The sequence below is a fragment of the Hemitrygon akajei genome, chromosome 8, assembly GCF_048418815.1.
Source record: "Hemitrygon akajei chromosome 8, sHemAka1.3, whole genome shotgun sequence".
Classification (NCBI taxonomy): domain Eukaryota; kingdom Metazoa; phylum Chordata; class Chondrichthyes; order Myliobatiformes; family Dasyatidae; genus Hemitrygon; species Hemitrygon akajei.
The window spans coordinates 11,892,979-11,918,874 of record NC_133131.1 but is presented as its reverse complement, the minus strand read 5'-3'; the positions used below and the strand labels follow the sequence as shown (position 1 = coordinate 11,918,874).

Below are 25,896 nucleotides of genomic sequence, written 5' to 3'. Positions count from 1 at the left end.
AAATTGACCATAAGCCCATATTATATAGGAGTAGAATTAGTAAATTTGGTCCATTGCCATTCCATCATGGGTGATTTACTATCCCTCAACTCCATTATCCTGCCTTCTCCCCATAACCCTTCCTTGCCCCATCAGCCTCCACTTTAACCCCAATGATTTGCCCTTTACCACCATATGTGGTAATGAAATTTTTAAAAGCTATTCTAAAAAGTGTCAGATTTAAACTCTGTTCCTGGTTGGGAGATCAACTTAGTTTTCAAAATTAACCATGAGGTGAGGAAAACCCTATGGAATTGTTCCCAGAACTGTTCAAGCCTTCGGTTGTCCTCAAACGTTTTAATAAATCAGGCAAATGCATTGCTCTTAATTGCAACCTTGTCAAACTGCAATATATGAACACAAACTTCTATGATTTGAATCAGTTGTATTCACTCTCCTTTGCCTCCCAGGAGCATTAGTAATAACTCTGTTAAAATAGCCTTTTTACTCAGTATTTTTACTGTATGTTGATTTTAGGCAAACAGCCTGGGTAGATCAGGAAAAGACTTCAGCTCACTTTATCTATGCTGGCCATGATAGCAATTAAATGAATTCCATCAACCTGAACATAGTCTGTTGCCCTCTTCCCTGTCTGTTCATGTCTTAAGATACTCTTAAATGTTGCTATCATAACTGCTAACACCTTCCTTGGCAGCACATCCCAGGCATCTACTGCTAAGTGTGTTTAAAAAGAATTTGCTTTGCTCATCTTTTAAACTTCGCCTCTCACCTCATGCCCTTTAGTGCTTGCCATTTCTACACTGGGGCGGGGGAGACCATCTGCCCTATTTGTTTCATTTAATGCACTTCTGTCAGGTCACCCCCTCGGCCTCCAGAAGTAAACAATCCAAGTCCAATCTTTCATGATAACTAATACACTCCATCCTGGCATCATCCTGGTGACCCTCTTCTGCAAGAAGGCATCGTATTCTTACTAGTGCAGTGAAACCATAATGATTTGCACAATGCTACAAACATGGACCAACTGTGCTTTTGCACCATTGCAATATGACCTTTACCTCTTGTACTCTATAGTCAATGAAGCAAAAGTGCCAAACACACCATGTGCCATCCTAGCCACTCGTGCTGCCACCATTGAGAGCTATGGACTTGTACCCCAAGATTCTTTTGTACATCATTTCTCACAGGATCCTGCCATTTACTGTTAACTTATTCCTCGTGATGCATTTTTGAAGTCAATTACCTCATTTTGTCCGTAACAGGGCTTGCCCTTTCCCTAGATGTCCTCTTGCTCCTATAGAATGCATTGGGATTCACCTAGAACATACTTAAGGATATTTCATGGTCCCTCTTGACCCTCCTAATTTTAAGTTCTTTCTGCTTTTTATTTGTCTGATTTCAGCCTCCTAAACTTCATACTACCTTTAACTTTTTGATCAAACTTATAATATCCCCTCTCAGGGTTCCCAACCTTTCACTGAACATACTGTTTCTGAATTCCACTTAACTGGCTTTTTTTATATTTAAAAAAAAACACTCCCTCATGTCAGATGTGGATGTACACTCAATCTGCTGCTCCCAAAACTTTCAGCCCGAAACATTGAATGTTTATTTTGCACTCCCCCTTCGACGTAGATGCTGCCTGACCTGAGTTCTTCCAGCATTTTGTTGTCCTCAGTCAACTTTTAGTGTGATTAGCCTTCCCCCAATTCAGCACTTCCACCTCAGGATCAGTATTCTCCGTAACTGTGAAAACTTGCAGGATTGTGATTGCTGTTGAAGCTTCATTCACCTGGCCAGCCTCGTTTCCCCAATAAGCTCCTGTGTGGTCAGGTCTCTACTTGGACTGATTACATGTTTTCAAGAAACCCTGGATACGCCTACCAAATTCTGTTTACACTAAGAAGTTGTCTACATAAGGGAAGTTAATTTCACTGAATAAAATAGCCCTCTTTCCACATCTTTCCATAATCTGTATGTCTTGCTAGCTCCTAGTGATTTGGAGGCCTATAGTGTAACACTGTTATTGTGACTGCTCCATTCTTACTCGAGGTTCTATCAATTGATGCTCTGTTAATGCTGCCATGGAAGCAGTAGTGCTGTTGGATGCACTTTTTAATCCTCTAACCAAGGAAAAGGAGACTTGCAAGTTTAATTTTGTCATTCAACTGTACATGTGTATACAGCCGCAGGGTCCAAAAGGTGCAACAAAAAGTCTGTTTGTCACGTGCTGCACCTAAAATAATGCAGTATTATAGGAAAAAGTATTCTGTAGATGTATAAGTTGACAAAGTGCATACACAACATATAGCTAAATATACATAATATTAATAAATAATACTGTCATAAATGTGTGCTGAGCGGTAGCAGTGTTCATAAATCTCTCAGCCTGGGGGAAGAAGCTGTTCCCTAGCCCTGCTGGGGGGGGGGGGGTCCTTTTTTGTATTCTGGGGTGCCTTCTACCTGATGGTAAGAGGTCAAAGATTGTGAAATGGATCGGCGAAGTCTTCACAATGCTGAGGGCTTGAACGCAAAGCTTCTGATGCATGTCCTGGATGCGGTCCATCAGTTAATGTCCTTTTTCATTCTCACAAATCTCTTCCACTGCTCCCCTGATTTTTGTCCAAAGGTGAATGAATTGCAATTCTGCTCACTGAACCAGCAGTCAAGCAGATGTTTGATCAGTGAATATATAGAAATTGTACCAAACCTTTTTTAAATTGGTGCTTGGACATCTAAAAGTCCTATCCTAATTCAGGCCAGGTTATAACTAAGAGCTTGCCAAACTTTCAATAGGATCTCTTGTTTTCCCACTCGTGCAGTTTCAATTAGAGAAACGTTTAAGATTGAAGCATCTACTAACATTAACTTCAGTAGCCTATTTATTGCTGTCATTGAAACTAGGGAAATTGGTTTCAAATGCTAACAAGGTTGTTTCTGATACACAATGAATACTTGGAACTGATTTATCAATTGGGTGACTGTAATGGTCAGACATGCTATAAAAAGAGTAAATGAAGCCATTGGCTTTCTCGACAATGTCTCTTGATTATGGCCAGAACTCCATTTCCCAGCTTGGTACATCAGTACTAGGTCAGTAACAATATAATATTGTATTTGCTTTTGTATTTCACAATGCAAGCTTTGCTGTGAGCTGATCTGTTAGGCACCCTGTTTGAGGTTCAGGTTTAAGAGCAACGTGAGCCTTTGGCAGTTGTTTGTGGAATTATATCCCTGTATTTCATTGGTTTTTTTCTTTCAGAGTCCTTTTTTATATAAATGGACTTCCTGAATTTTTATTGTCTACTATACTGCCATTACTTGCAGCTTAAAGCATAGACAAGTTATTCAGTTCAGTTCTGTTACACTCTCCAACTGAATCATTTCACTGCTGTTACTCTGTTAATTGCCTTGGCTTTGTTATAGAATGAAATTCACAAGCCAAGAAGCATTTAATTCTGTTGCAGTTCTATGTGAACTGAGATTCAGACACCCAACCATCAGATTCCAGGTTTACTTCAGTGCTCCCCCTTGATGACCCTCAACTGCGTTGCTTTAGTTTTCCTTTTGGGGAGATGCATCTTGTATAAACAGTCACCAGGGAGGGAAAAACTGAAGCTAGTAGATAAAGAAGTGGTTTATTCAACAAAAACGAACAGCAGGCATCTTAATGAGACCCTTTCAGAGGAAGAGGCCTGATCGACACAATGTTATGACATATGCTAAAGATCAAAGGAAAATTCTAAATTTACAATGTATCTACAATGCTTATTACATATAACTTTCACACCACCACCTTCATACCCAGACACTAGGCAACCAAAATGGATGTTAGTAGTCATTATCTGGTGTTTCAGTTAATTGCCCAGAGCTGCATTTTAAATTTAATCCATGTTCAGGTCTAAAGATTGGTTGCTGAAGTTAATATTTTGCTATACACCCCAAGTTCAAAGATGTGTTCCAACACATCTCTAGGTTCATCCAACAATCAATTTTGGTTGCTTGATGTGATCTATGAATGATAATGGCTTTCTTTGTAGTCTGTACCTGCACCTGGTCTTTAAGATGGAAAAGAACCTGGCTCTGACAAGTGCAGATAATCTTTGATTCTTCTATGTAGTGGCAGTGGAATGTGTTTATATACTGTCAAAGGATGCTATTGAACCTCGATGTTTGGTAGTGTTCAAATCTTGGTATTCCACCAGTCTAGCCAGTTACTGAATGCTGGGGACTGCACGACTGCATGCTGCTTCATGATAAAACAATGACATTGTTCTAAAGTTCTTAATATATCTTTGCTAATTGAGTATAGTTTCTGGATAACTTAATTTTAATGTGTTTGCCAGCTTCAGATGTAAATAGCATGGATTCAAATGACAGTGGCTGTACAGCAGGTGGTGCAGAATGTCAGAGCAGAGACACTACGAAAGGCAAAACTGAACTTATCATCTGGGAGGTACAGGTGCCAAAGGTAAACTACACATTTCAATGTTGAATTCCTGATGTTCACACATTGTCATATGCCTGTTGATCGACTAAGCAATCAAGTTTACTTAAGAACTAGGGCTTCTTATTTGTCCCTGAAGGCTTCCTTAGCTGAATTGCTTCTGACACTTAGTCTGTTTATTTCGGTGTGACCCCTTGTTTGAATTCTGAGTGATTAGTTTTCAAATCTGCTGACTAATTGGAGCAGATGCTGGTCAAGCTCAAATGTTTTTTAAAAAATACACTGAGGTCACCTTGTGGAAAATGGTTGCTATTGCAAATAAACTTCTGAATCGTGTATAAGCTGGACTTGCTGACACCATTCTGGTGATATTGCTGGGTGACGGAAAGGATAGAGCTGCAAAAGGAATTGGAGTGTTGTTTATTTGTTCCATGGACTGCAGTCATTCACTACAACTCTGCTAACTGCTTGGGCGGTTGAATAGTAAAGGCTGTTTCTGTCTCAGCTGTCAATGAGCCACGATAGACTGAGATTAGAAATATAAACTATTCTTCAGATGTTGGAAATCCAGGCAACAGACAAAATTACCAGAGGAACTCTGCAGATCAGGCACCATCAGTGGAGGGGAATAAGCAGCTGATGTTCCAGGCAGAGGCCCTTCAGGACTGGAAGAGTAGGGGGAGGAAGCCAGAATAAGGTGGAGGGAGGAGTAAAGCTGGCAGGTGAAGCCGGGTAAGAGGGGTAGGGGGTTGAAATGAGTAGCCTTTTATCTTCTCCCATCCACCACCTCCTGGCTAAAGGAGGAGGAATCTGATAGGAGAGGAGACTGGACCATGGGAAAAAGTAAAGGGTGGTGGCACAAGAGTGAGGTGATAGGTAGGTGAGAAGAGAAAGGGATAGGGGGGAGCCAGGATTAGGGAATGGGGGGGGAAGAAGGGGGAGAGAAATTATTGGAAAATAAATCTGCAAGCTGTCATGTTGGAGGGTACTCAGAATGAGGTGTTTTTCCTTCCCACTGGGGTGGCCTCATCATGGCCTTGGAGGCCATGGATCAACATCTTAGAATGGGAAGTAGAGCGCTAAAACGGGTGGCCGCTAGGAATTACACTCGTACACACGAGGAAATCTGCAGATGCTGAAAATTCAAGCAACACACACAATGCTGGTGGAACGCAGCAAGCCCGGCAGCATCTATGGGAAGAAGCACTGTTGACATTTCGGGCCGAGGCCCTTTATCAGGACTAACTGAAAGAAAAGATGGAAAGAGATTTGAAAGTGGGAGGGGGAAACCCGAAATGATAGGGGGGGGGGTGAAGCTGAGAGCTGGAAAGGTGATTGGCAAAAGGGATACACAACTCGAGAAGGGAAAGGATCATGGGAGGTGAGGCCCAGGGAGAAAGAAAGGGGAGGGGAGCACCAGAGGGAGATAGAGAACAGGCAAAGAGTGATAGGCAGAGAGAAAAAAAGGAAGGGGGGAATAAATCAGGGATGGGGTAAGAAGGGGAGGAGGGGCATTAATGGAAGTTAGAGAAATCAGTGTCCATGCCTTTTTTTAAACAAAGGGGCTTCCCTTCCACCATCAACTCTACTCTCAAACGCATCTCTCCCATTTCCCACATGTCTGCCCGCCACCCCACCAGTCTCCGGGTCCAACGTATAATTCTGTAACTTCCGCCACCTCCAACGGGATCCCACTACCAAGAAATCTTTCTCTCTCTCCCCCCTCCCCCCCACTTCTGCTTTCCGCAGGGATTGCTCCCTACGCGACTCCCTTGTCCATTTGTCCCTGTCTTCTCTTCTGTTCCCACCCATCTCCCTCCTGCCACTTACCCTTGTAAGCAGAACAAGTGCTACACCTGCCCTTACACTTCCTCCCTCACCACCATTCAGGGCCCCAGACAGTCCTTCCAGGTGAGGCGACACTTCATCTGTGAGTCAGCTCGTGGTATACTGTGTCCGGTGCTCCCGGTGCGGCCCTTTATGTATTGGTGAGACCTGACGCAGACTGGGGGACAGTTTCGCTGAACACCTATGCTCTGTCCACCAGAGAAAGCAGGATCTCCCAGTGGCCACACACTTTAATTCCACGTCCCATTCCCATTCTGATATGTCAGTCCATGGCCTCCTCTACTGTCAAGATGAAGCCACACTCAGTTTGGAGGAACAACAACTGATATTCCATCTGGGTAACCTCCAACCTGATGGCATGAACACCAATTTCTCTAACTTCCATTAATGCCCCTCCTCCCCTTCTTATCCCATCCCTGATTTATTTATTCCCCCCTCTTTTTTTCTCTCTCTGCCTGTTCTCCATTTCCCTTTGGTGCTCCCCTCCCTCTTTCTTTCTCCCTAGGCCTCCTGTCCCATAATCCTTTCCCTTCTCCAGCTCTGTATCCCTTTTGACAATCGCCTTTCCAGCTCTTAGCTTCATCCCACCCCCTCTGGTCTTCTATCATTTCAGATTTCCCCCTCCCCCTCCTACTTTCAAATCTCTTACTAGCTTTTCTTTCAGTTAGTCCTGACAAAGGGTCTGGGCCCAAAACGTTCTTCCTATAGATGCTGCCTGGCCTGCTGAATTACACTTGTGCTGCTGTTAAAGGAAGGCAAAGGAAAATTGTTTCAAGATGTGGATAGTTGCCAATTTCACTAATGTTGGGTTGACCAAAGCAGCCTGCATAATCAGAGCCTGCTCACCATGGGCATTCTCTCATCAGGCAGAAAATACAAAGCTTGAAAGCACATGAAGGACAGCTTTTGCCCCACTGTTAGAAGACTATTAACAGATTCCCTAATATAGTAAGATGGGTTCATGACCTCAGTCTACCTTGTCAAGACCTTGCACCTGATTGACTATTGTATTTTCCCTCTAACACCTTATTCTGCACTGTTTCACTTTGGATGTCTCAACTCAATGCACTGTTGTACTGAAATGATCTGTATGAATAATATGCAAGAAAGATTTTCCACTATTTTGGTACATGTGACAATTTACCAAGGTTGATTTAAATGTGAAGTGAATAAATTAAGCTTGGTGTCGGTTTACTGTTAATGGTCCTTATTAGTTTGGAATAGACTTGCCATAAGCATGGAGCACTACCCAGGAAGAGGTCCTTTGGCACACAGTCGACCGTTATGCTAAACTGCACACCTGCTATTGATTTGGTGGGCCAAAGTACCTGTTAGTGCTGTACGAAAGATCAAATTTCAAAAAGGTGGATTGGCTGACTTGAGCAGTTTCACGTGTAGATTTCACACTAAAGTTGAAGGAGCTGTGGGATTAATCTTGTATTCAACTACTGTGTCATCTACCTACAGGAAAGACAAGGTTGAAAGAGTACAGAAAATTTGCAAAGATGTTGCCAGGTCTGGAGAACCTGAGTTATAAAGAAAGATTAAATAAGTTAGGTCTTTATTCCTTAGAATGTAGGAGATTAAGATTTGATAGAGGTATATGAAAATGGGTATAAATAGGGTAAATGCAAGCAGGTTTTTCCACTGAGGTTGCGTGGCACTACAACTAGAGGTCATGGGTTAAGGGTGAAATTTTGAACATTGTGAAGGGAAACTTCATTGAGGTTTGTGAGAGTGGAACAAACTGCCAATGCGAGGACATTAAAGACGTGTGTGGTGATTGTATTGCAATTAAGGACACAAGATCTTAGTAATGGATTTGAAGAAGTAAAGTTTTTGTGGTAACGCTTACGGGCAGAATGTTCTGCCTGTAATTTTCTAATTCATGTACTATTCTGTTCACAGCATCTGGTTGGACGGTTAATTGGTAAACAAGGACGGTACGTGAGTTTCTTGAAGCAGACCTCTGGTGCCAAGATTTACATATCCACATTGCCTTATACACAAGATTTCCAGATCTGTCATATAGAAGGTAGGTCAGGAATATGTGTCTGTTACGCACAGGCAAGAACTGACTGAGTGCGAGATGTCTGCCAATAAAGATTCGAGTTTATTTATTGCATGTACATTAAAAAGTCAAGTGAAATGCATTATTTATGCTAACAAACCAATACACCCTTGTGTGCTGGGGCAACTCAAAAGTGTCACCACACATTACCATAGCAACATAGCCTGCCCACAATGCTCGACAGTTATGGTGATAATCGAGCCTCTTGAATCAGTTGAATCACTCAGGACTTAAAATGTCTATGACTCATTTACTGAAATGTTCAGCCGTTAATTTCTCAAAGACAATGGCTTTGTACTTGACGGATGTTTTGATCTGTGCTCTCAGTTCTAAAGGCATTGGTATATTGGGTCTACTTTTATGGGTTGTGTAATTAATGAGACCAGGGTAACCAAATAGTGCTTGAGCATCTGTTTAGAATTCCTTGCTTAAACTTCATTGCAGTTTACAATGCTTAAATAAGATCATGACAGCTTAATGCCATAGGAATTGATGTTGGAGTCTTGTTTTATATTCAGATCATTAACAAGCTATGGCCTAACTAACATGCTTGGCAGAATTTGGTGTAATTCTCTGTATATTAGACACCTACTTAAAGGCCACAGGATCAGAATTAGTCCATTTGCTTAGAGTCCAGCCATAATTCATCATGGGCGATTTGGCCTCTCAACCCCATTCTCTTGCCTTCTCCCTGTAACCTTTGCCTTTACAAAGCAGACTTTGCTTTAAATATACCCAATGCCTTGGCCTCCACAGCCATCTATTGCAATGAATTCCACAGATTTATCACTGTCTGGCTAAAGAAATTTCTCCTCATCTCTGTTCTAAAGGGATCTTTCTTTTCTGATGCTGTGTCCTCTAGTCCTAGACTCTCCCACTATTCAAAACAACCTCTACATGTCCATTCTGTCATCTTTCAATATTAAGTCATTTTCAATGAGATACCCCCCCCCCCACCCCCGCCCAGTCTTCTAAACTCCAGCAAGTATAGGCCCAGGTATACATTAAAACTTATCATTACTGGGATCATTCTCATAAACCACCCGTGGACCCCTTCCAGTGCCAGTGCACCCTTCCTTGGATATGAGGCCCAAAACTGCTCTCATACTCCACATGTGATCTGACCAGTGCCTATAAAGCATCAGCATTACATCCTTGCTTTTGTGTTCTAGTCCCCTCGAAATGAATGTTGACATATTGTATTTACTTTCCTTACTACCAAGTCAACATGCAAGTTATCATTCATTGAATCTTGCACCGGGACTCCCCAAGTCACTTTGCACCAGATTTCTGACACTGCTTCCCACCTAGAAATTAGTTTACACTTTTATTCCTTCCACTAAAGTTCATGGCCATACACTTTCCTCCACTGTTCCATCTGCCATTCTCCTAATCTGTCCAAGTCCTGCAGATTCCTCAACATTACCTGCCCCTCCATCTATCTTTGTCATCCACGGAGTTGGCTAGAAAACCAGCAATTCTGTCATCTAGAGCATTAACATATTATGTGAAAAACAGCACACCCAACTGCAAGGCAACACCAGTAGTTACTGGCAGTCAACCAGAAAAGGCCCTGTCAAGAAAACCCTCAAAAACCTCATCCATTCAGTAATCTCATTGATTTTGCCTTGCCTATTGACTTGAGGGACAAAATATTAAATGAGGTAATGTGATTTTTAAGTGAAATAACTTAAGCCAGTAGTTTTACAAATGCCTTCACTCTGCTGCCCAGTCTTAGAAGTTAAGGATTTAGCTGCAATTGCCAGCTATCGTTGTGCAAGCACTATTGCTTGAGGTGCTGTTTTTCGCATGAGGTACTAAACTGAGTAAGCATTTGTTTGCTGAATTGGAAACACTAAACATCATGAAACCATGTAGAAGACTTTTCCAATAATGTAGTCAACATCCTCTGCCCTAAATTATCTGGTTATTTTAAAGACTTGCCACATTTACTTATTTGACAAAACTGAAGTTAAATTCCAAGTTTTTATTCTAAACAGGGAATCAGCACCAGGTAGACAAAGCACTTGACCTGATCGGAAAGAAGTTTAAAGAGCTGGATCTTACAAACCTGTATGCTGCACCTCCATCTCTGACAATACCAGCACTGCCCATAACCTCATGGGTAAGTATTAACTATGTTAATACTGAAACATTAAGCCTAATTATGTTGCAATGGATACAATATACAATTAAAAGAAAAAAATTGTGTACCTTCTGCAATTACCCGATGATCAGACCACATTTTGAGTATTGCAGACAACCTGGTAATTGCAAAGGGTTCAAACTTTTTCTTGCAACTAGTTTTTTATGGACTTGGCTATTTAATAATATGCAGTAGATTTTCAATCTGTTCTTTTAGGTTTCTGATCCGTGAGTTAATATTCTAGTTAAAAATCCTTATTTGTAATTGCCTAGTCCATTGTGTCAGATAAGATAGCTGAACCTGTTTTCAAATTGTATGATTTCTGCTCAAGAAAAATGATAACTGAACTTCCAGCAAGTTCACAATCAAAATCAGTTTACTCTTTGTTCTCAGGAAAGCTTTGGAGCAGTGAGAAAGTAGTTGAAATGTCTGAACTTAAATTCTTGATGCTTTAGACATAGTATTTGTCAATTGGATCGTGTAGGTATGTCTTAAATCTTGAGCTCACAAGACTAATTCCAAAATGATTGGTGTTGTACAATCGATGTAGCATTAATAACAAGTTTGGAGGGGGGAGCAATATTTTTCAGCCTCTTCCTGATAGATAATCTGAGATGTTACTTATTTTGAGGTTGCCAACAGTGTTTGCAATGTGCCAAAGAATAGCTTTGAAACATAGAATCAAAAGTTTACTGCTGGGTACATAGGTTAGCAGAATGGATGGTCTGCCACAATTAACTTGCTTGAATGCCCAGGTCAATGAGCCATACATTTGTTGTCTTGTTTATGGGTTCTGAAGAATTGGGAGAGACCAAGCGGGTATAATTTATTTTCCCCCTGTGATAGAGGGACCTGAATGCTTCAACTCTTAGGATCTCAGGCTTTCCAATCCAGATGCTAAAATACAATTGTTTAGTGAACTGGAGAAATTAGGAGTAAATTTAAGGAATAGAAGAATGTATTTGACTGAGGTGTTGAGGCAAATAACCTTATTTCAAATGTTGAATTCATCTGAGTTTAGAATGGTTGTTTTGACTTGTATTGGCTGTAATGTTACAGAAATTAACTGAAATGTGATAACTATTGAAAGCATTTGTAGACAACTGAATGTCACCATTAGTAGTAAGCTTTTTTTTAAAAAAACAAGCACTTTTTAAAAAAGCTGCTTAGCAGGGGATGGCCTCAATGTGCAGTGTGAAAAGGTTGCATGCTGTGAGTTTTCTGAAGGTCGGTTGTCAAGTGAATTATTGCACATTTAAATTGTAGGTTTAAATTATAGGGGGCCTTCATGCCAAGCCTGAAAGCTTGAAATTAAATGTCTAAATGTACATTGATTGACCTGGCAAATTCTGGTTTTAGTGGCTTAAGTTTTAACTGTTTTGCACAGCTCATGCTTCCAGATGCTGTATCTGTTGAAGTGCTGGTGGTGAATATCGTCAACGCAGGGCATATGTTCCTGCAGCAGCACACTCATCCAACGTGCCACGTACTACGTAACATGGATCAACAAATGTTTCTTGTTTACTCTCAGCCAGGAATCCCAACACTGACACCTCCATTAGAAGTTAAGTATTTTTTCTTCGCTAACGTAGGCATAATCTGAATTTAAGGTAGAAGCTGTGTAATGTAAAACATATTGACCAGTCCATGGGACTCATCTTGTTCAATGGTCTTTCATGACATGTACATGGGTCAAAAAATGGTATTGGCCAAAATTTGCACTACTTGTATACTTTTCTCAAGTTGCTACTTCAAATTATTTATCTAGAAGTCTTTAAGAAGTAATGAAGCAAAAAGTTTAAAAACTGTTTACTTGACCACTGAATTTGGGAGAATTGCTTTAGTTTTAAGATCAATGATAAATTGCCACGGTGCTTGCCATTCTTTGCGTATGGAAGGAATAGGTATTGTATCTTGGCAACATTAAATGCTACCTATATCATTCAACTTTGTGCTGTATATTGTGCCCAGTTGCATCCTGCATGTTTCTAACCGGTTGTAGTATCTTGGAATCATGTGGTTTGGTGTCACTGAGGAAACATCCCATGGTATCTTATGAAGCCCTATGGACCTTCCTCCCTCACTAGTGGAGTTGCTGCTTTGCTGACTTAGATTCAGGGAGCCTAATTCCCTTGCTCTTTTCAAAATGCATCAGGAAGGATTGCAATTTGATTTTTTTAATCTGCTTTCTCATATTGGTATCCCACTACCTCCCTGCTCCAGGTTTCTCCAGGGTTAACTTTCAGTGGTGCTTTTATTTCTAGCACTTGTCTCTTTGCAGTCAGTGCTTTATTTCATTGGCAGCCTTGGTGCTGAGTGTAGTTTGATAGCCAGTCTCAAAGCATGATATGCCAGTAAGTTACCCTGTACCATTAAGTGCAGTCATTTTCCAGGAGTCAGGTGATACTGTAGAAACTTGGCTTCTGTGGATGCATGTTGCACTTGTCTAACTTTTGCATGGTTTACCACTGGCATGTTTGATTTCATTATCTTGAGAGTTAGCAACCTGGGTGTGAAAATGACAGAGCTATCTAATTGGGCATGATCGCAGTGTAACAATGGGCAGCACTGTAGTTAGACTACAGCTCTCAGCTCCAGTATCGCCAGCATCAGTCTTGATTTCAGAATCAGGTTTTTCACTGACATGTTGTGAAATGTACCATTTTGCAGCAGTATAGTGCAATACAAAAAATACTGTTACAAAAAAATATATTTAATGAAGTGCAAAAAGGGCAAAGTGGTAATGGACCATTTAGAAATATGATGGCTGAAGGGAAGAAGCTGTTCATAAAACATTGCTCGTGCACCCTCAGGCTCCTGTACCACCTGCCTGATGGTAGTAATGAGAAGAGGGCACACCTTGGCGTGTAAGAATCCGTACTGATGGATGCCACCTTAAGGCACTGCCTTCTTGAGGATGTCCTCGATGGTGGGGAGGTTAGTGTCTATAATGGAGCTGGTAGAGTCTACATCTTTCTACAGCTCTTTCCCAACCCTGTGCATTGGAGTCTCCATACAAGGTGGCGATGCACCCAGTCAGCTGTTATGGTACATCTGTAGAAATTTGCTGGAGTCATACCAAATCTCCTTAATGACCTTTGTATGGCCACATAATTTTATTCCGGATACCCTGATTTCCTCCTGTACTGTATTGCTGTGGCATGTGGATTGATCAGTTAATTGCCCATTGTAAATTGCCCTCAGTTTGAAGGAGAGTTGTAGAGTCTGGAAGGAACTGAGAATGCAGGAGAAAGATATGTAATGAAATGGCTGTGCTGTCAAAGGAGTCAAAATAGCTGTTATCACAAGGATAATAATACAAGTCATGATATGGGCAGGTTTGGTGCTGCAGTACAACATATGGTTTTCATAATTATGGTGGTGCTACTCAGTCCCATAGTCCGAACTTGCAATGATCTAATTTGCAGGTCTGCTCTCATCACTGTTCGTCTGTCATAACCTACTAAAGCACCATGTCTTGCGTAACTGTTTGCTTTCACTGCCTTTACACGGATGCAAAAACAACTTGGAATGCTTCTCTTTACTCCTACAGTTGGTATAATTTGTGCAGCTCCAGCAGTAGATGGGGCTTGGTGGAGGGCCCAAGTCGTTGCTTTTTTCGAAGAAACAAATGAAGTTGAAATTCGCTATGTTGACTATGGTGGCTACGAACGAGTTAAAATTGAAGCATTACGACAAATCAGGTGATGTACCTATTGTGCTTAAGTTTATAATTCAACCAAAGGTAAACCAGTAGGAGCCCAAATCTGTTGTTTTTAGGTGTTATAGCCAGGTACTTGAAGTCAAGACAGTGCCTCAGCTTTCATTCTCAAAATACAGCTAAATCAAAATTGATTATTGTACCCATTTCTAGTCATGGATGATAGATGTTAATTTGAGGTTGCCAACTCATCGTCTGCTCACGCACCTCATTGTTAATTTCTATGCTTCATTCTTAAAATATATATTTTACATATTTGTCATTGTTACCTATGTAGATGCATCAGTGGGGGAAATATCTTCCAAGTGGGTCCTCATTAGCTGAAATTGTGGGCCTCTTTATATATCTGGAAAATTAAGAATCCTCACCTAATTAAAATTAAGAATTGCTGTACAAGTCTGTTACAGTAATATGGTCTGGTGATTTTAAATTGAAGAACTTGGCTGTTAGGTTCTGTGTACTCACCTAGCTCAGTGAGTACACACTAAATCAGATGGTTGTCAATTTGAGCCCCAATTGAGACTTAAGTTAGATTGATGTTTAATGCAAACATATGTATTTGCTTTTTCACACTTTTTCTTTGCATAGGTCTGACTTTGTGTCACTCCCTTTCCAAGGGACTGAAGTCCTGCTGGATAATATAATGCCCCTCCCAGGTAAGAAGTCTGCGCCAAGCCTTTTCAAAGCCTATAGTGGAAAATTGTACTTGTCTTTAGGTTCAAGTCATATGCTGCTCAAGTGCCTCTGCCTCAGTTGCAAGTTAATGTTTAATTTTTGCACTACTGTCTACATAATAACTGTGCTGGTGTGCTGAGCGCCAAAACTTACCAAATTCCCAAGAATTCACTCAGCAATGTGGCACCTCTTCACTGTTTGGAAGGGGCAAGATCTAAACATCAGTCTAGGCAGGGGTGCTGAACCTATGGCAGGCATGCTCAAGATGGTACATGCAAAATTTTATTGGCACGCAGTGTTGCTCCTCAATTCTTAAATCCCACCCAGAATAAAAAGATACATACTTTTACTGCTATGTGTTTTTGAGTGAACTAATTCATTAATCAATGATAATCTCTGCTGAAGTTTATAATCAGGTGTGAAAGAAATTTTTAGATTGTGAATTTGGCGCACTCTGGAAGGTTTGCCATCGTGGTTTAGGATCTGCAGCTGTTCAAATGTTGCATATACAAGTTGTGTTTCTATTCGTTAATTCATTCATCCAGTGGCAGTATTTTGCTGTTCCTCTTTTGTTTCCAGATTTACATCCTGGAACTCCTTCCCTACACAGTTCAACATGATCTCAAGCATACTTAATAATGGGCAGTTGACGTTGGAGTAGCTAGCAATGTCCCATGGATATTTTAGAATTTCACAAGTGTTAAAAGTAAATTTATCAAATACATAGGTCACCATATGCAGCCCTGGGATTTGTTTTCTTATGGGCATACTTAGTAAATCCAATAATCATAATAGAATCAATGAAAGATCACACCTGACAGTGCAGACAAACTGCTAGTATGAAAAAGTAAGCAATAAATATTGAGAACATAAAATGAAGTCCTTGAAAGTGAATAGGAGCTGGTAAACCAGTGTCACAGGGATAGCGGGCACAATGCATGCCTGTACAGGTGTGCTGTGGAGGTTTTCCTGTCTGCTGTCATGTAGAACCTACTCTCTCGGCATTACAGAGGCTACAAAGAAAAGAGCCATCAGGACCATCACAAAGGCTGCTGTGTGAACTTGCAGATGAGCGTGTGAAAGGCACGAAACACTCGATTACCCCAGGTTTACATCACTGATATAGGTTGTGGAAACAGTTTAGTGATGGGAGAAGTAAAGTTGTCCCACTGGTTCAAGAGCTTGATGGTTTAGGGGTAGTAACTGTTCCTGAGGCTCCTGTACTACCATCTTGTTGGCAGCAGCGAAAAAATAGCATGTCCTACATAGTGGAGTAATGCATTTTATCACTATAATAGGTCGATACATAACTTGACACCCCCTCAAATAAAGATCTGTGACCTTGTTACTTACTTTACAGGTGAGGACCACTTCTCAGATGAAGCAAATGCTGCGATGGATGAAATGACACGTGGTGCAGCTTTACTTGCCCAGGTGAGAATGGCTCGAAAGGTAGTTACTGGCTTTTCGAACTTGGAATCTGGTATTATGGATATTTTTAAGGAATGCCATTTCCCAGGCAAATTCAAACAGCATTGCTAAGTATGTGCACAGCAATATGCCTTGTTCCAATTCCACTGTGTGTAAATGACTATCAGAATACAAAAACATCAGTAGAAAATGGCCATTTATCTGCTTGTGGCAGCTCTACCAATCAGCAAGGTCATGTTGATTCTTGTACCTCTGCACTATTTGCTAGTATTCTCTTAACTGTAGGTTTTTAGATATTGTCTTGGATAGACAATGCTTGGTGAGTCTATTTCCATGGTTCTGTAGAGAATTCCAAAGATTCATAAATGTCTGTGTGAAGCAGTTTCTTTACTGGCACATTTCTGAGCTCTGATTCCACAATCAGAAGAGCTCATTCCTGCAAATAAATTTTAATGGGATCACCTCATCCTTTTATGGAATATAGACCCATTGACCATGTTCTGATTTGAGACTACTTGACAATTAAGTAAATGTTAACTATTAATAGACTTTTCCCTGTTTATGTAATGGATTCTAGGAAGCAGTCTTGTTTCCATTTCATTTGATAGTCCTTTCGCTGTAATTGATTTTACTGTTAATTGGGTCTGAGTGATGTTGAGGAAAGTGGAGCTCAGAAATCTTGAATGAGATTTTCTACTGTTTGATAATGTCACCTTGTTTACAGAATGAATAAAGGAGAACTTTGGACATGGGGTTTCATAACTTTGGATTTCAGCAATTTTGTAATGGTTTGCCCAGAAAATTATTTCCACTTTTTGTTTCTACATCCTGCTCTGGTAAACTTGGTTGTGTTTCACAGATTGACAGGGGCCCCATTTAATTTTAGTCAAATGTGTGACTGGTTTCAGTTAATGAAAAGTGGCTTCAATTCATATTTTTCTTAGAAATTTTTCTAAGTTTATCTCTGAATCTACTGGATTTTCTCGGCGGCAGGTGGGGGTTGATCAATATTTTAGATTTCAAGGAGTGCTTGCTATGTATCAGAGCAAAGTTCATTCTGGTATAGTCAATATAATATATAAAAGCTGGTCTTCATTTATGCATGAGACAAAGGTCAGTAAATCAGTTACAAAATCACAAACTAATTGACTAGTGTAACTTTCCTATATCATTCATCTTTGTCCACAGGGGCTTCCTCCAGGTGCTTCACTTCCTTGCATGTTCCAGTTAGTAATTGGTAATTGTGTATTTGTCCTTTGATTAGGCTAGGGTTAAGTAGGTGTGCTGCTGATTGGAAGGGCCTGCTCAGTGAGGCACTGTACTTTCAGGAACTCTTTAACGATTTTGGTCTGGAGATTAAATTGCTGTTTTTTTTTTAGGTGACTGGTTATGACAACAGTGGCACACCTCTCATACACTTGTGGAGTATAGCTGGTGATAAGGTGAGTTGAGTCTCATTTGAAGTGTTAAGCTGTATATAGGAAAGGAAATAGTGATAGGAAAATAATAATTAACTAATGTAATTACTAAAATGGTGCAGTTTGGAGGTGTTAATGCTTCCTTTTGAATGAGGGATTGGTATTTTATCCTCAAGGTTTAGGTTATTTAGCCAGCTCAGAGTAATCTCTTTTCCTCACTTATTTCCCAGTAACTATTTCCTCATGCATGTTCATCAATTCCACCCCAATTCTCCTACACTGAGTCAGCATGTCATTGAGATATGGGAGAAGACTGGTGTGGCCAGGGAAACCCAAATATTCATATTGAAGGTCAGAACTGAACCTGAATCGTTGGTGTTAAAATAGCCACTCCTCATTCCTTTGCATTCTCTTGGCTGTATTGTAATCTTAAGGATTTGATAAGTTTATTCCTAATTGTCAGATATTATATATGGGGTCTTTTTAACACCTTAAGTTGTTAATTACACAAAATTCATATAGTACTAGGCAACATGGTGGCACCTTAATGTTGCTTCATAGCTCTAGGTAGCTGGGATCAGTCGTGACTTCAGGCACTGAAGTTTGCATGTTCTCTGGCTGAATTTCTGCTGGGTCATCTGGTTTCCTGTCCCAAAGGTAAGTTGGTAGGTTCAAAGTAATTTTATTAAGATGCATATATCTTCATACACAACCCTGAGGTTCATTTTCTTGTGGGCATTCACAGTAGATACAAAGAAACATTGAATCAGTGGAAAAATTACACACAACAAAAATGGACAAACAGCCCATGTGCAAAAGACAACTGCAATTCTAAAAAAAATAATAAATAAGCAATAAATATCGAACATGAGATGAAGGGTCCTTAAATGTAAGATTCATTTAAGGTTGTGGGAACAGTTCAGTGTTGCGGTGAGTGAAGTTACCCCCTTTGGTTCAAGAGCCTGATGGTTGATGGGTAATAACTGTTCCTGAACCAGTAACTGTGGCTACTGTAAATTATCCCAATGTAAATATGTGTCAAAAGAAAGTTGTTGGAAGTGAGAAGCTCGGGTGGGGGAAAATGAAACTTGACATTTAGCTGCTGGGAGCCAGCATTGATCAAATGAGCTTAATCGCAGCAGCATCATGTGTTGTAGAAAGTATAAGTATTTTAATTTTCCTTGAACAATCTTCAGTTATTTGTCTTGACCTTTAAAAATGTATTCTCTGAATTCATGGCTTCAAAACCATCACTTCCTAATGGCTAAAAATCAGAATTATAAAGGTGAGGTTTGGGTGTTTAGTGCATGTGTCAGGTGAGAGCTGGAACCCCATGATGCTGTTGAAATAATCTGCATTTCTGTACAATAGGTACCTTTATTGTAAACAACTAGTCATTCTATTTGCAAACCATTCCAGTACTGGTCTCTTTGGAGTTAGCCCGTCAAGGTGCAAATCCTTGCTCACCTGGAACCTATATGTGCGCTTGGGGCCAGGGGGAGTCTAGGACAAGAGGGCACAGTCTCAGTACAGAGGGCATCCATTTAAAACAGATGCAGAGAAATTTCTTCAGCCAGAGGGTGATGAATTTGTGGAATTTATTCCACTAGCAGCTGTGGAGGCGGGGTCATTGGGTGTATTTAAGGCAGAGCTTGGTAGGTTCTTGATTGGACACGGCATTGAAGGTTACAGGAAGAAGGGGCTAAAGGGGATAAAAGATCAGCCATGATTGAATTGCAGAGCAGACTCAATGGGCCAAATGGCCTAATTCTGCTCCTATGTCTTGTACAGTCCTTGTGCATAATATCCAGTAAAGTAGGTTTCTTTGTCAAATATGGGCTTGACCGTGTATTGAAAGCTTGATGGTTTAACCATAATGCTATAGTCCACTAAATTTCCAAGAGCTTTTGTGCTGAAATCACAGTTTGAATTAAGATGAGGCCTTGATAGAAAGGATGTGGAGAGGATGTTTACCATGGTGGGGGAGTCAAAAAGATCAGAGGTGCCGGCCTCTGAATAGAAGAGGGACATCCAGTTAGAATGGAAATAAGCCAGAGGAGTTAGTCTGTGGAATTAGTTGCCACAGGTAACTGTGGAGGTAAGTCATTGGGTATATTTAAGGCAGATTAATCAGGCCATGAAGGGATATAGGCAGGAGGTTGGGGCTGAGGAAAAATCGATCAGCCAAAATGAAATGGTAGAGCATTTCCTTATGGTGTATGGGTCATTAGATTGGATCAAATTTAAGTAGTAAAGGCTATATTGATCACACCTGAAGATGCCTAGAGAACTGTAGGAAGTGACCTCTGTTTCTTGTGGTGAATAATCTTTTTCATTTTCCCCTGTAGGTCCTGTTGTTAAATAGATTCCTGGTGGAAAAAGGACATGCACAGTGGATGGAGAACTACTAGTCTGCAGCTGGAAGCCATTTTTCTAAAATCATTTTGCACTGCATTGTAATTCAATCATTTGCTAGCTGTGCAGATGTGTATATAAGTCACTGTATTAATATTTTGTAAGATCTCACAGTACATAAAGGGGACTTTTTTCAAAGTTATGGAATCTATAGGTAAGTGATTGTCACTTAATTGTCATGTCTGATTAATTTGATATTTAAGAGAAGCCTTATTGTCATTGTACAGAATAGTTTTGCTAGATGACTTGAATGGAATGAAATTGTGATCAATGAGTTTGCTACTTGGTTGTACAGACCTGTAAAAAGCACCCAAAAAAACCGACAGAATTCAGCTTGTGTGGCGTTTTTTTTTATTGTAGCTTGGAGCTTTGCTCATTTGTTTTGTCATTTGTAATTCTGTATTTCCAGTAAGAAGGCACTGAAATAATTTTTCTCTGATTTGAGGATCTAATGCACACCAGCTAGAAAAATCTTCTGGTGTGATACAATGTTGTGGGTTAAGGATGTTCACACACAATCTGAAGTGATGCTTCTTTGCTATTTCTTAGTTGGAACTGCTGTCCTTCAGAGGTTAAAACCAAAGCTTTGTGATATACAATCCCAAGAGACTAGATTTCCATAATAAGTTAGAATTCAATTTTAAAATACCTAGATGGGGCAAACACCACAGTAAGATGACATGAATTACTATTTACAAAATATATATTTTGGGGGAAATTCCATATAATTTCTTGCATTCATTTTGGCCAGTGGAATGATCCTTTGTCTAATAGTGGTTGGTGGAGGAAGCTTATTGCTCCTTTAGTTCTAAAAAAGTATAGTACTGTTAAGCTAGCCACTTTGCTAGCTGCCCTAGTTTGCCAAGATGTGGTTTTAGATTTTGATAGTTAATGTAATTATAACTGGGCATATTGATTCAATGTATCTTGCAGTATTTTACCTGCTAATTTGTTCATGCAGCCTAATCTGCTTTGAATTTGTATCCTGAGTTTATCCTTCCAATTAACACCTGCTAAAATGTGCTGAATCAAATAATCGCCCATTGGCTCCACTCTTATCTAATTACCTCATGGTTCATCTTTGAATTTGCTTTCTTTGTGGTGTGATAAAATTGTTTTTGGGATTTTGTGAGAGCTTTGTAAAGACTTGTCATCTATGGATTTTGCTGTTATCCCAGCATTCTACCTCTTTTACCACATTGCTTCAATATTGAAAGTGACAAGTCTTTTACTAGCCCCAGGCACCAAGTATATCAGACTATTTATTCATTGTGTATGTGACATCTATTTTCATTCAATGTGTAATATACTTTGTTTCTCAACACAGTTTCATGTTTCAACCTAATTTGTGTAAAGTTGTACAAGCTTCTAGTTGCCTTTTAATTTAGCTGGGTTATAACTAGGGTTGTAGCATCCATGCAGTTTTGTATAATTAAGACTGGTATTTATCTAATCTCTTGGACAACATCAAAACTTCTCGTCACACTGGGTGGATACCTTCTGCAATTGTAATGCAGCAAAGTCATTTAGCAAACTCAACCCATTGAGAAGAGTTGCAATTTGTTAGTAATGTTGATTCAAGCCCAGACATCACATTTGCAGAGTCAAGACAGCAGGCACCATCTTCATTCTTGAACACCTGTGGTGTCATGACTCTTGTTTTCAAATTAAACTGTGAGTGAATGGGTACAGTACAGCACTTGAGCTACCCATCTCAATGAAGAAAAACCTGTGAATGGGCTGGAGCTGGCCTGCAGGATTGAAGTAGGTGTCTCCTGCTAGTGCCTCCAACTCAGTACATATGTAGTTTTATTCTTTTTCAGCCCATAACTGGTCCCTCTAAACTTGCCAATTTGTTACATCACAACTCATCTTTGTTGTCCTGTGTCATATGGCATGGGTGATCATGATCTTCCATCTGTCTTTAATCTGAAGTTGCAATAAGCTCAACGTTTGCATATCCATCCCATGATGTATCTCATGAATGTCGTGTGCTGTCAACCTCAACTTTTTCTTCTATCAATTTATTTTTTTGCCATCTCTGCAAGATGTTTGAGCTTCTTTCCTTAGTACGTGTCCCAGAACTTCCAGCTGCCAGTTCCTGATTGATATCTGCTCTCCTCTTTGGCTTTAAACAGCACATCCTCATTTGTTACTGTCCTTCACAATAGTTTCACCATTCTCCTCAAAAATCCCATTTCCACAACTTTGACTCTATCCTCGCTTTGCTTTGATATTGTCCAACATTCACTCCCATCTGTTGGTGTGGAATGAACATAGCGCCATAAGAGTTTCATACCCATAGAAATTGTTATTTAGTATCTTGCATTTAGCAATCCCAATCCTTCTAATTTCAATATCAACCCTACTGCCAAATGTTATTGTACTCCCTAAGTAGTTAAATTTAAACGTTTAATTGTTTTGTTGCCCACTTTCAATTTGCATTTCTGTATTTTTGGCAACCATACATTGGCAGTCATCCTGCAGTTGATGGTCAATTGTCTCTTTGCACTTCCTGCAACTTTTTAGTATTCCTTAGGGCTTCTTTATCAGCATTGTCATATGTTGTTCAAATTTTAACCGCCAATGATCACGCTTGGAATACTGCTAATTTCTCTTAGAATCTTCTCGCTATAATGGTTGAATAGGTTTTGTGAGATAACACAACACTGTCTGACTCATCTTAATCTGGACAAAATCACTTGTCTCATTTTGAACTCATTCCTGCTTATTGTTCACAATACAAGTTTCTTAATGATTCTGATTATCCAAGTCACTAGCATCACAATTAGGAGGATTCCTTATTTCCTAAGCAGCATTTCACTGACTCCTGCTCAAGAGCTGGGTATTGGTATTAATAAAATATTTAGTACAGGAGGATTTTCTTTAGCCAGGGCTGGTGAATCTATAAACTTCTTGGCACAGACAGCTGTAAAAGCTGAGTCATTGAATGCATTTATCAAATTACACTTGCTGACATACAGAACGTAGAACATTGCATCAAGGAACCCAGTGTTGTGCTGAACCAGCTAAAGTAAATTTTTAATAACCCAAAAACAAATCTTCTCCCCCATCTTCCTTGTATTCATGTGCCTATCTTAACATCTCTTAAGAGCCTTTAATGTATTAGCCTCTAATGTATTTGCCTCTACCACCATACCAGGTAGCAGATTCTGAGTTAAAAAAAAAAACTTAACCCTCACATCCCCTTTGAACCTACCCTCTCAACTTCAATGCATTCTCTCTGGTATTAGACATTTCTTCTGTGGCAGCAATACATAATTTTAAAAAAACAAAGTGAGGTAATACTCTGGACCACCTCAATGGTAACAATGAGAAGAGGGCATAGCCTCATGGGTAGGGTTCCTTTTGAGGTATTGCCTTTTGAGAATGTCCTCCGCTTGGGAGGTGAGTGCGTATAAAGAAGCTGCCTGAGTTCACAACTTTCTGCAGCTTTTTCTGATCCCGTGCATACCAGACAGTGATGCGACTAGTTAGAATGCTCTCCAAGGTATATCTGTAGAAATTTGCAGAATCTTTGGGTGTCATACCAAGTCTCCTCAAACTCCTAATAAAATATAGGCTGCTGCTATGCCACCTTTGTAATTGCTTCAATATGTTGGGGCCCAGGATAAATCTTCTGATACCCAGAACTTTTAAAAAAAATTTAAATAAAACATGAAACAGACCCTTCCAGCTATGCTGCCCAGCAATCCCCCCAATTTAATCCTAGCCTAATCGGGACAATTGACAATGACCAGCTGGTTTGTCTTTAGACTGGGAGGAAACCCACGCTGTCATGAGGAGAATGTGCAAACTTCTTCCAGGCACGGCAAGAACTGAACCCAGGCTGCCATTACTGTAAGGTGTTGTGCTAACCACTGTTACTGTGCTGCCCCACTTGAAGCTGCTCACCCTTTCCACTTCTGATCAATCAATGAGGACTGGTGTGTATTCTTTCAATTTCCCCTCAAGTTCATGATCAATTATTTGGTCTTACTGATGTTGAGTGCAAGGTTGTTGTTCCAACACCACTCAACCAGCTGATCTATTTCGCTCCTATACAACACCTCATACCATCTGAAATACTGCCAACAATATTTGAGTCATCGGCAAATTTATAGATGGTGTTTGACCTATGCTTAGCCACACAGTCATGAGGCTAGAGCAGTGGGCTAAGCACACCTCCTTGAGGCTCACCAGTGTTGGCTGTCAGTGAGATGTTATTTCTCTCTGCATTGATTGGTCTCCCCATGAGGAAATCGAGGATCTAGTTGCAGAAGGAGGTACAGAGGCCCAGGTTTTGGGGCTTGTTGATTAGAACTGAGGGTATGATTGTGTTGAATGCTGAGCTGTAGTTAATAAACAGCAGCCTGACTGATGTAGGTGTTATTATCATCCAGGTGATCCAAAGCCTATTAGAGCCAGTGAGACTGCATCTGCTGTAGACCTACTGTGGCGATAGGCAAATTGCAGTGTCCAGCTCCTTGCTCAGAGTTGATTTTTAGCCATGACCCACCTCTTAAAGCACTTCACTGTAGATGAGTCCCGCTGGATGCTAGTTGTTGAGGTGGCTCACCCTGCCCTTATTGGTATGATTGTCGCCCTTTTGAAGCAGATGGGAACCTCCAACTGCAGCAGTGAGATTGAAGATACCCTTGAACATTCCCGCCAGTTGGTTGGCACAAGTTTTCAGTGACCTACTAGGTACGCCATCAGGGCCTGATTCCTTGTGAGGGTTCGCCGTCATGGAAGATGTTCTGATATTAGCCTCTGGGACACATCACAAGGGCACCAAATGCTGCAGGGATTCACGAGTCTAATTTTCTCCCTTTCAAAGTGTGCATAAAAGGCACTGAGCTCATCTGGCAGTGAAGCATCAGAGCTTTTCATAGGGCTTACAAACCCTACCAGAGCTGGTGGACATCCGATTCCATCTCTAACCTCAATCTGATTTGATTTTTTTGCTCTTAGAATACCCTTCCATAGGTTGTACCTGGACTTGTATAATTCTGGATCACCGGTCTTGAATGCCACAGATCTAGCTCTTAGCAACCTATGAATCTTCTGGTTCATCCATGGCTATTGGTTTGGGTATATCCAGTGTTCTCGTAGGCACACACTCATCCAGAAGTCAGTGACAATGGTGACAACTCATTCAGATTGGAAGATGGATTCCTGAATAATGTCCAGCCTACTGACTCAAAGCAGTTCTGTAGGAGCTCTTCTGCCTCCCTTGACCGTACCTTCATGGTCTTCACCACTGGTGCTGGGGTCCTCTGCTTCTGCCTGTACGCTGAGAGTAGAAGCTACAGCTAGGTGATCAAACTTTCCAAAATGTAGATGTGGGAGAGCACGGTAAGTGTTCTTGATGGTGGTATAACTGGTCAAATGCATTGGCTCCTCTGGAGAGGGTATTTGGGGAGAAGCGGAGGTTGACCTAAGAAAGCCACAGCAGTCAGGTGCCTGGCTCTGTTGGGCAGAGAAAATTGAGGGGTGGGAGAAGATGCGAACTGTAATGATGAGGGATTCGTTAGTTAGGGGAGCAGAAGATTCCATGGTCAAAAACGAGATTCCCGGATGATATGTTGCCTCCCGTGTGCTAGGTTCAGAGACGTGTCAGTTTGAGTCCATAGCATTCTTAAGTGGGAGGGTGAGAGGCCGTGCCTTGTGGTCCATGTGGGTACCAATGATGTGGGTAGGAGGGCTGCTAAGGTCCTCAAA

At 40.6% G+C, this 25,896-nt stretch overlaps 1 protein-coding gene across 1 annotated transcript in view; it reads left to right on the top strand.

Moving 5' to 3' along the window:
* akap1b (A kinase (PRKA) anchor protein 1b) overlaps positions 1 to 21,498 on the top strand; it is a 55,388-nt gene extending 33,890 nt beyond the window's left edge. The window contains exons 3-11 of the mRNA XM_073053252.1: positions 4,347 to 4,471; positions 8,204 to 8,330; positions 10,367 to 10,491; positions 11,900 to 12,079; positions 14,068 to 14,216; positions 14,822 to 14,889; positions 16,269 to 16,342; positions 17,719 to 17,781; positions 20,106 to 21,498. Of these exons, the coding sequence (XP_072909353.1) occupies positions 4,347 to 4,471; positions 8,204 to 8,330; positions 10,367 to 10,491; positions 11,900 to 12,079; positions 14,068 to 14,216; positions 14,822 to 14,889; positions 16,269 to 16,342; positions 17,719 to 17,781; positions 20,106 to 20,168 (974 nt within the window). The 3' untranslated portion in view covers positions 20,169 to 21,498. The remainder of the gene's footprint in view (positions 1 to 4,346; positions 4,472 to 8,203; positions 8,331 to 10,366; positions 10,492 to 11,899; positions 12,080 to 14,067; positions 14,217 to 14,821; positions 14,890 to 16,268; positions 16,343 to 17,718; positions 17,782 to 20,105) is intronic.
* The last annotated feature ends 4,398 nt before the right edge of the window (positions 21,499 to 25,896 follow it).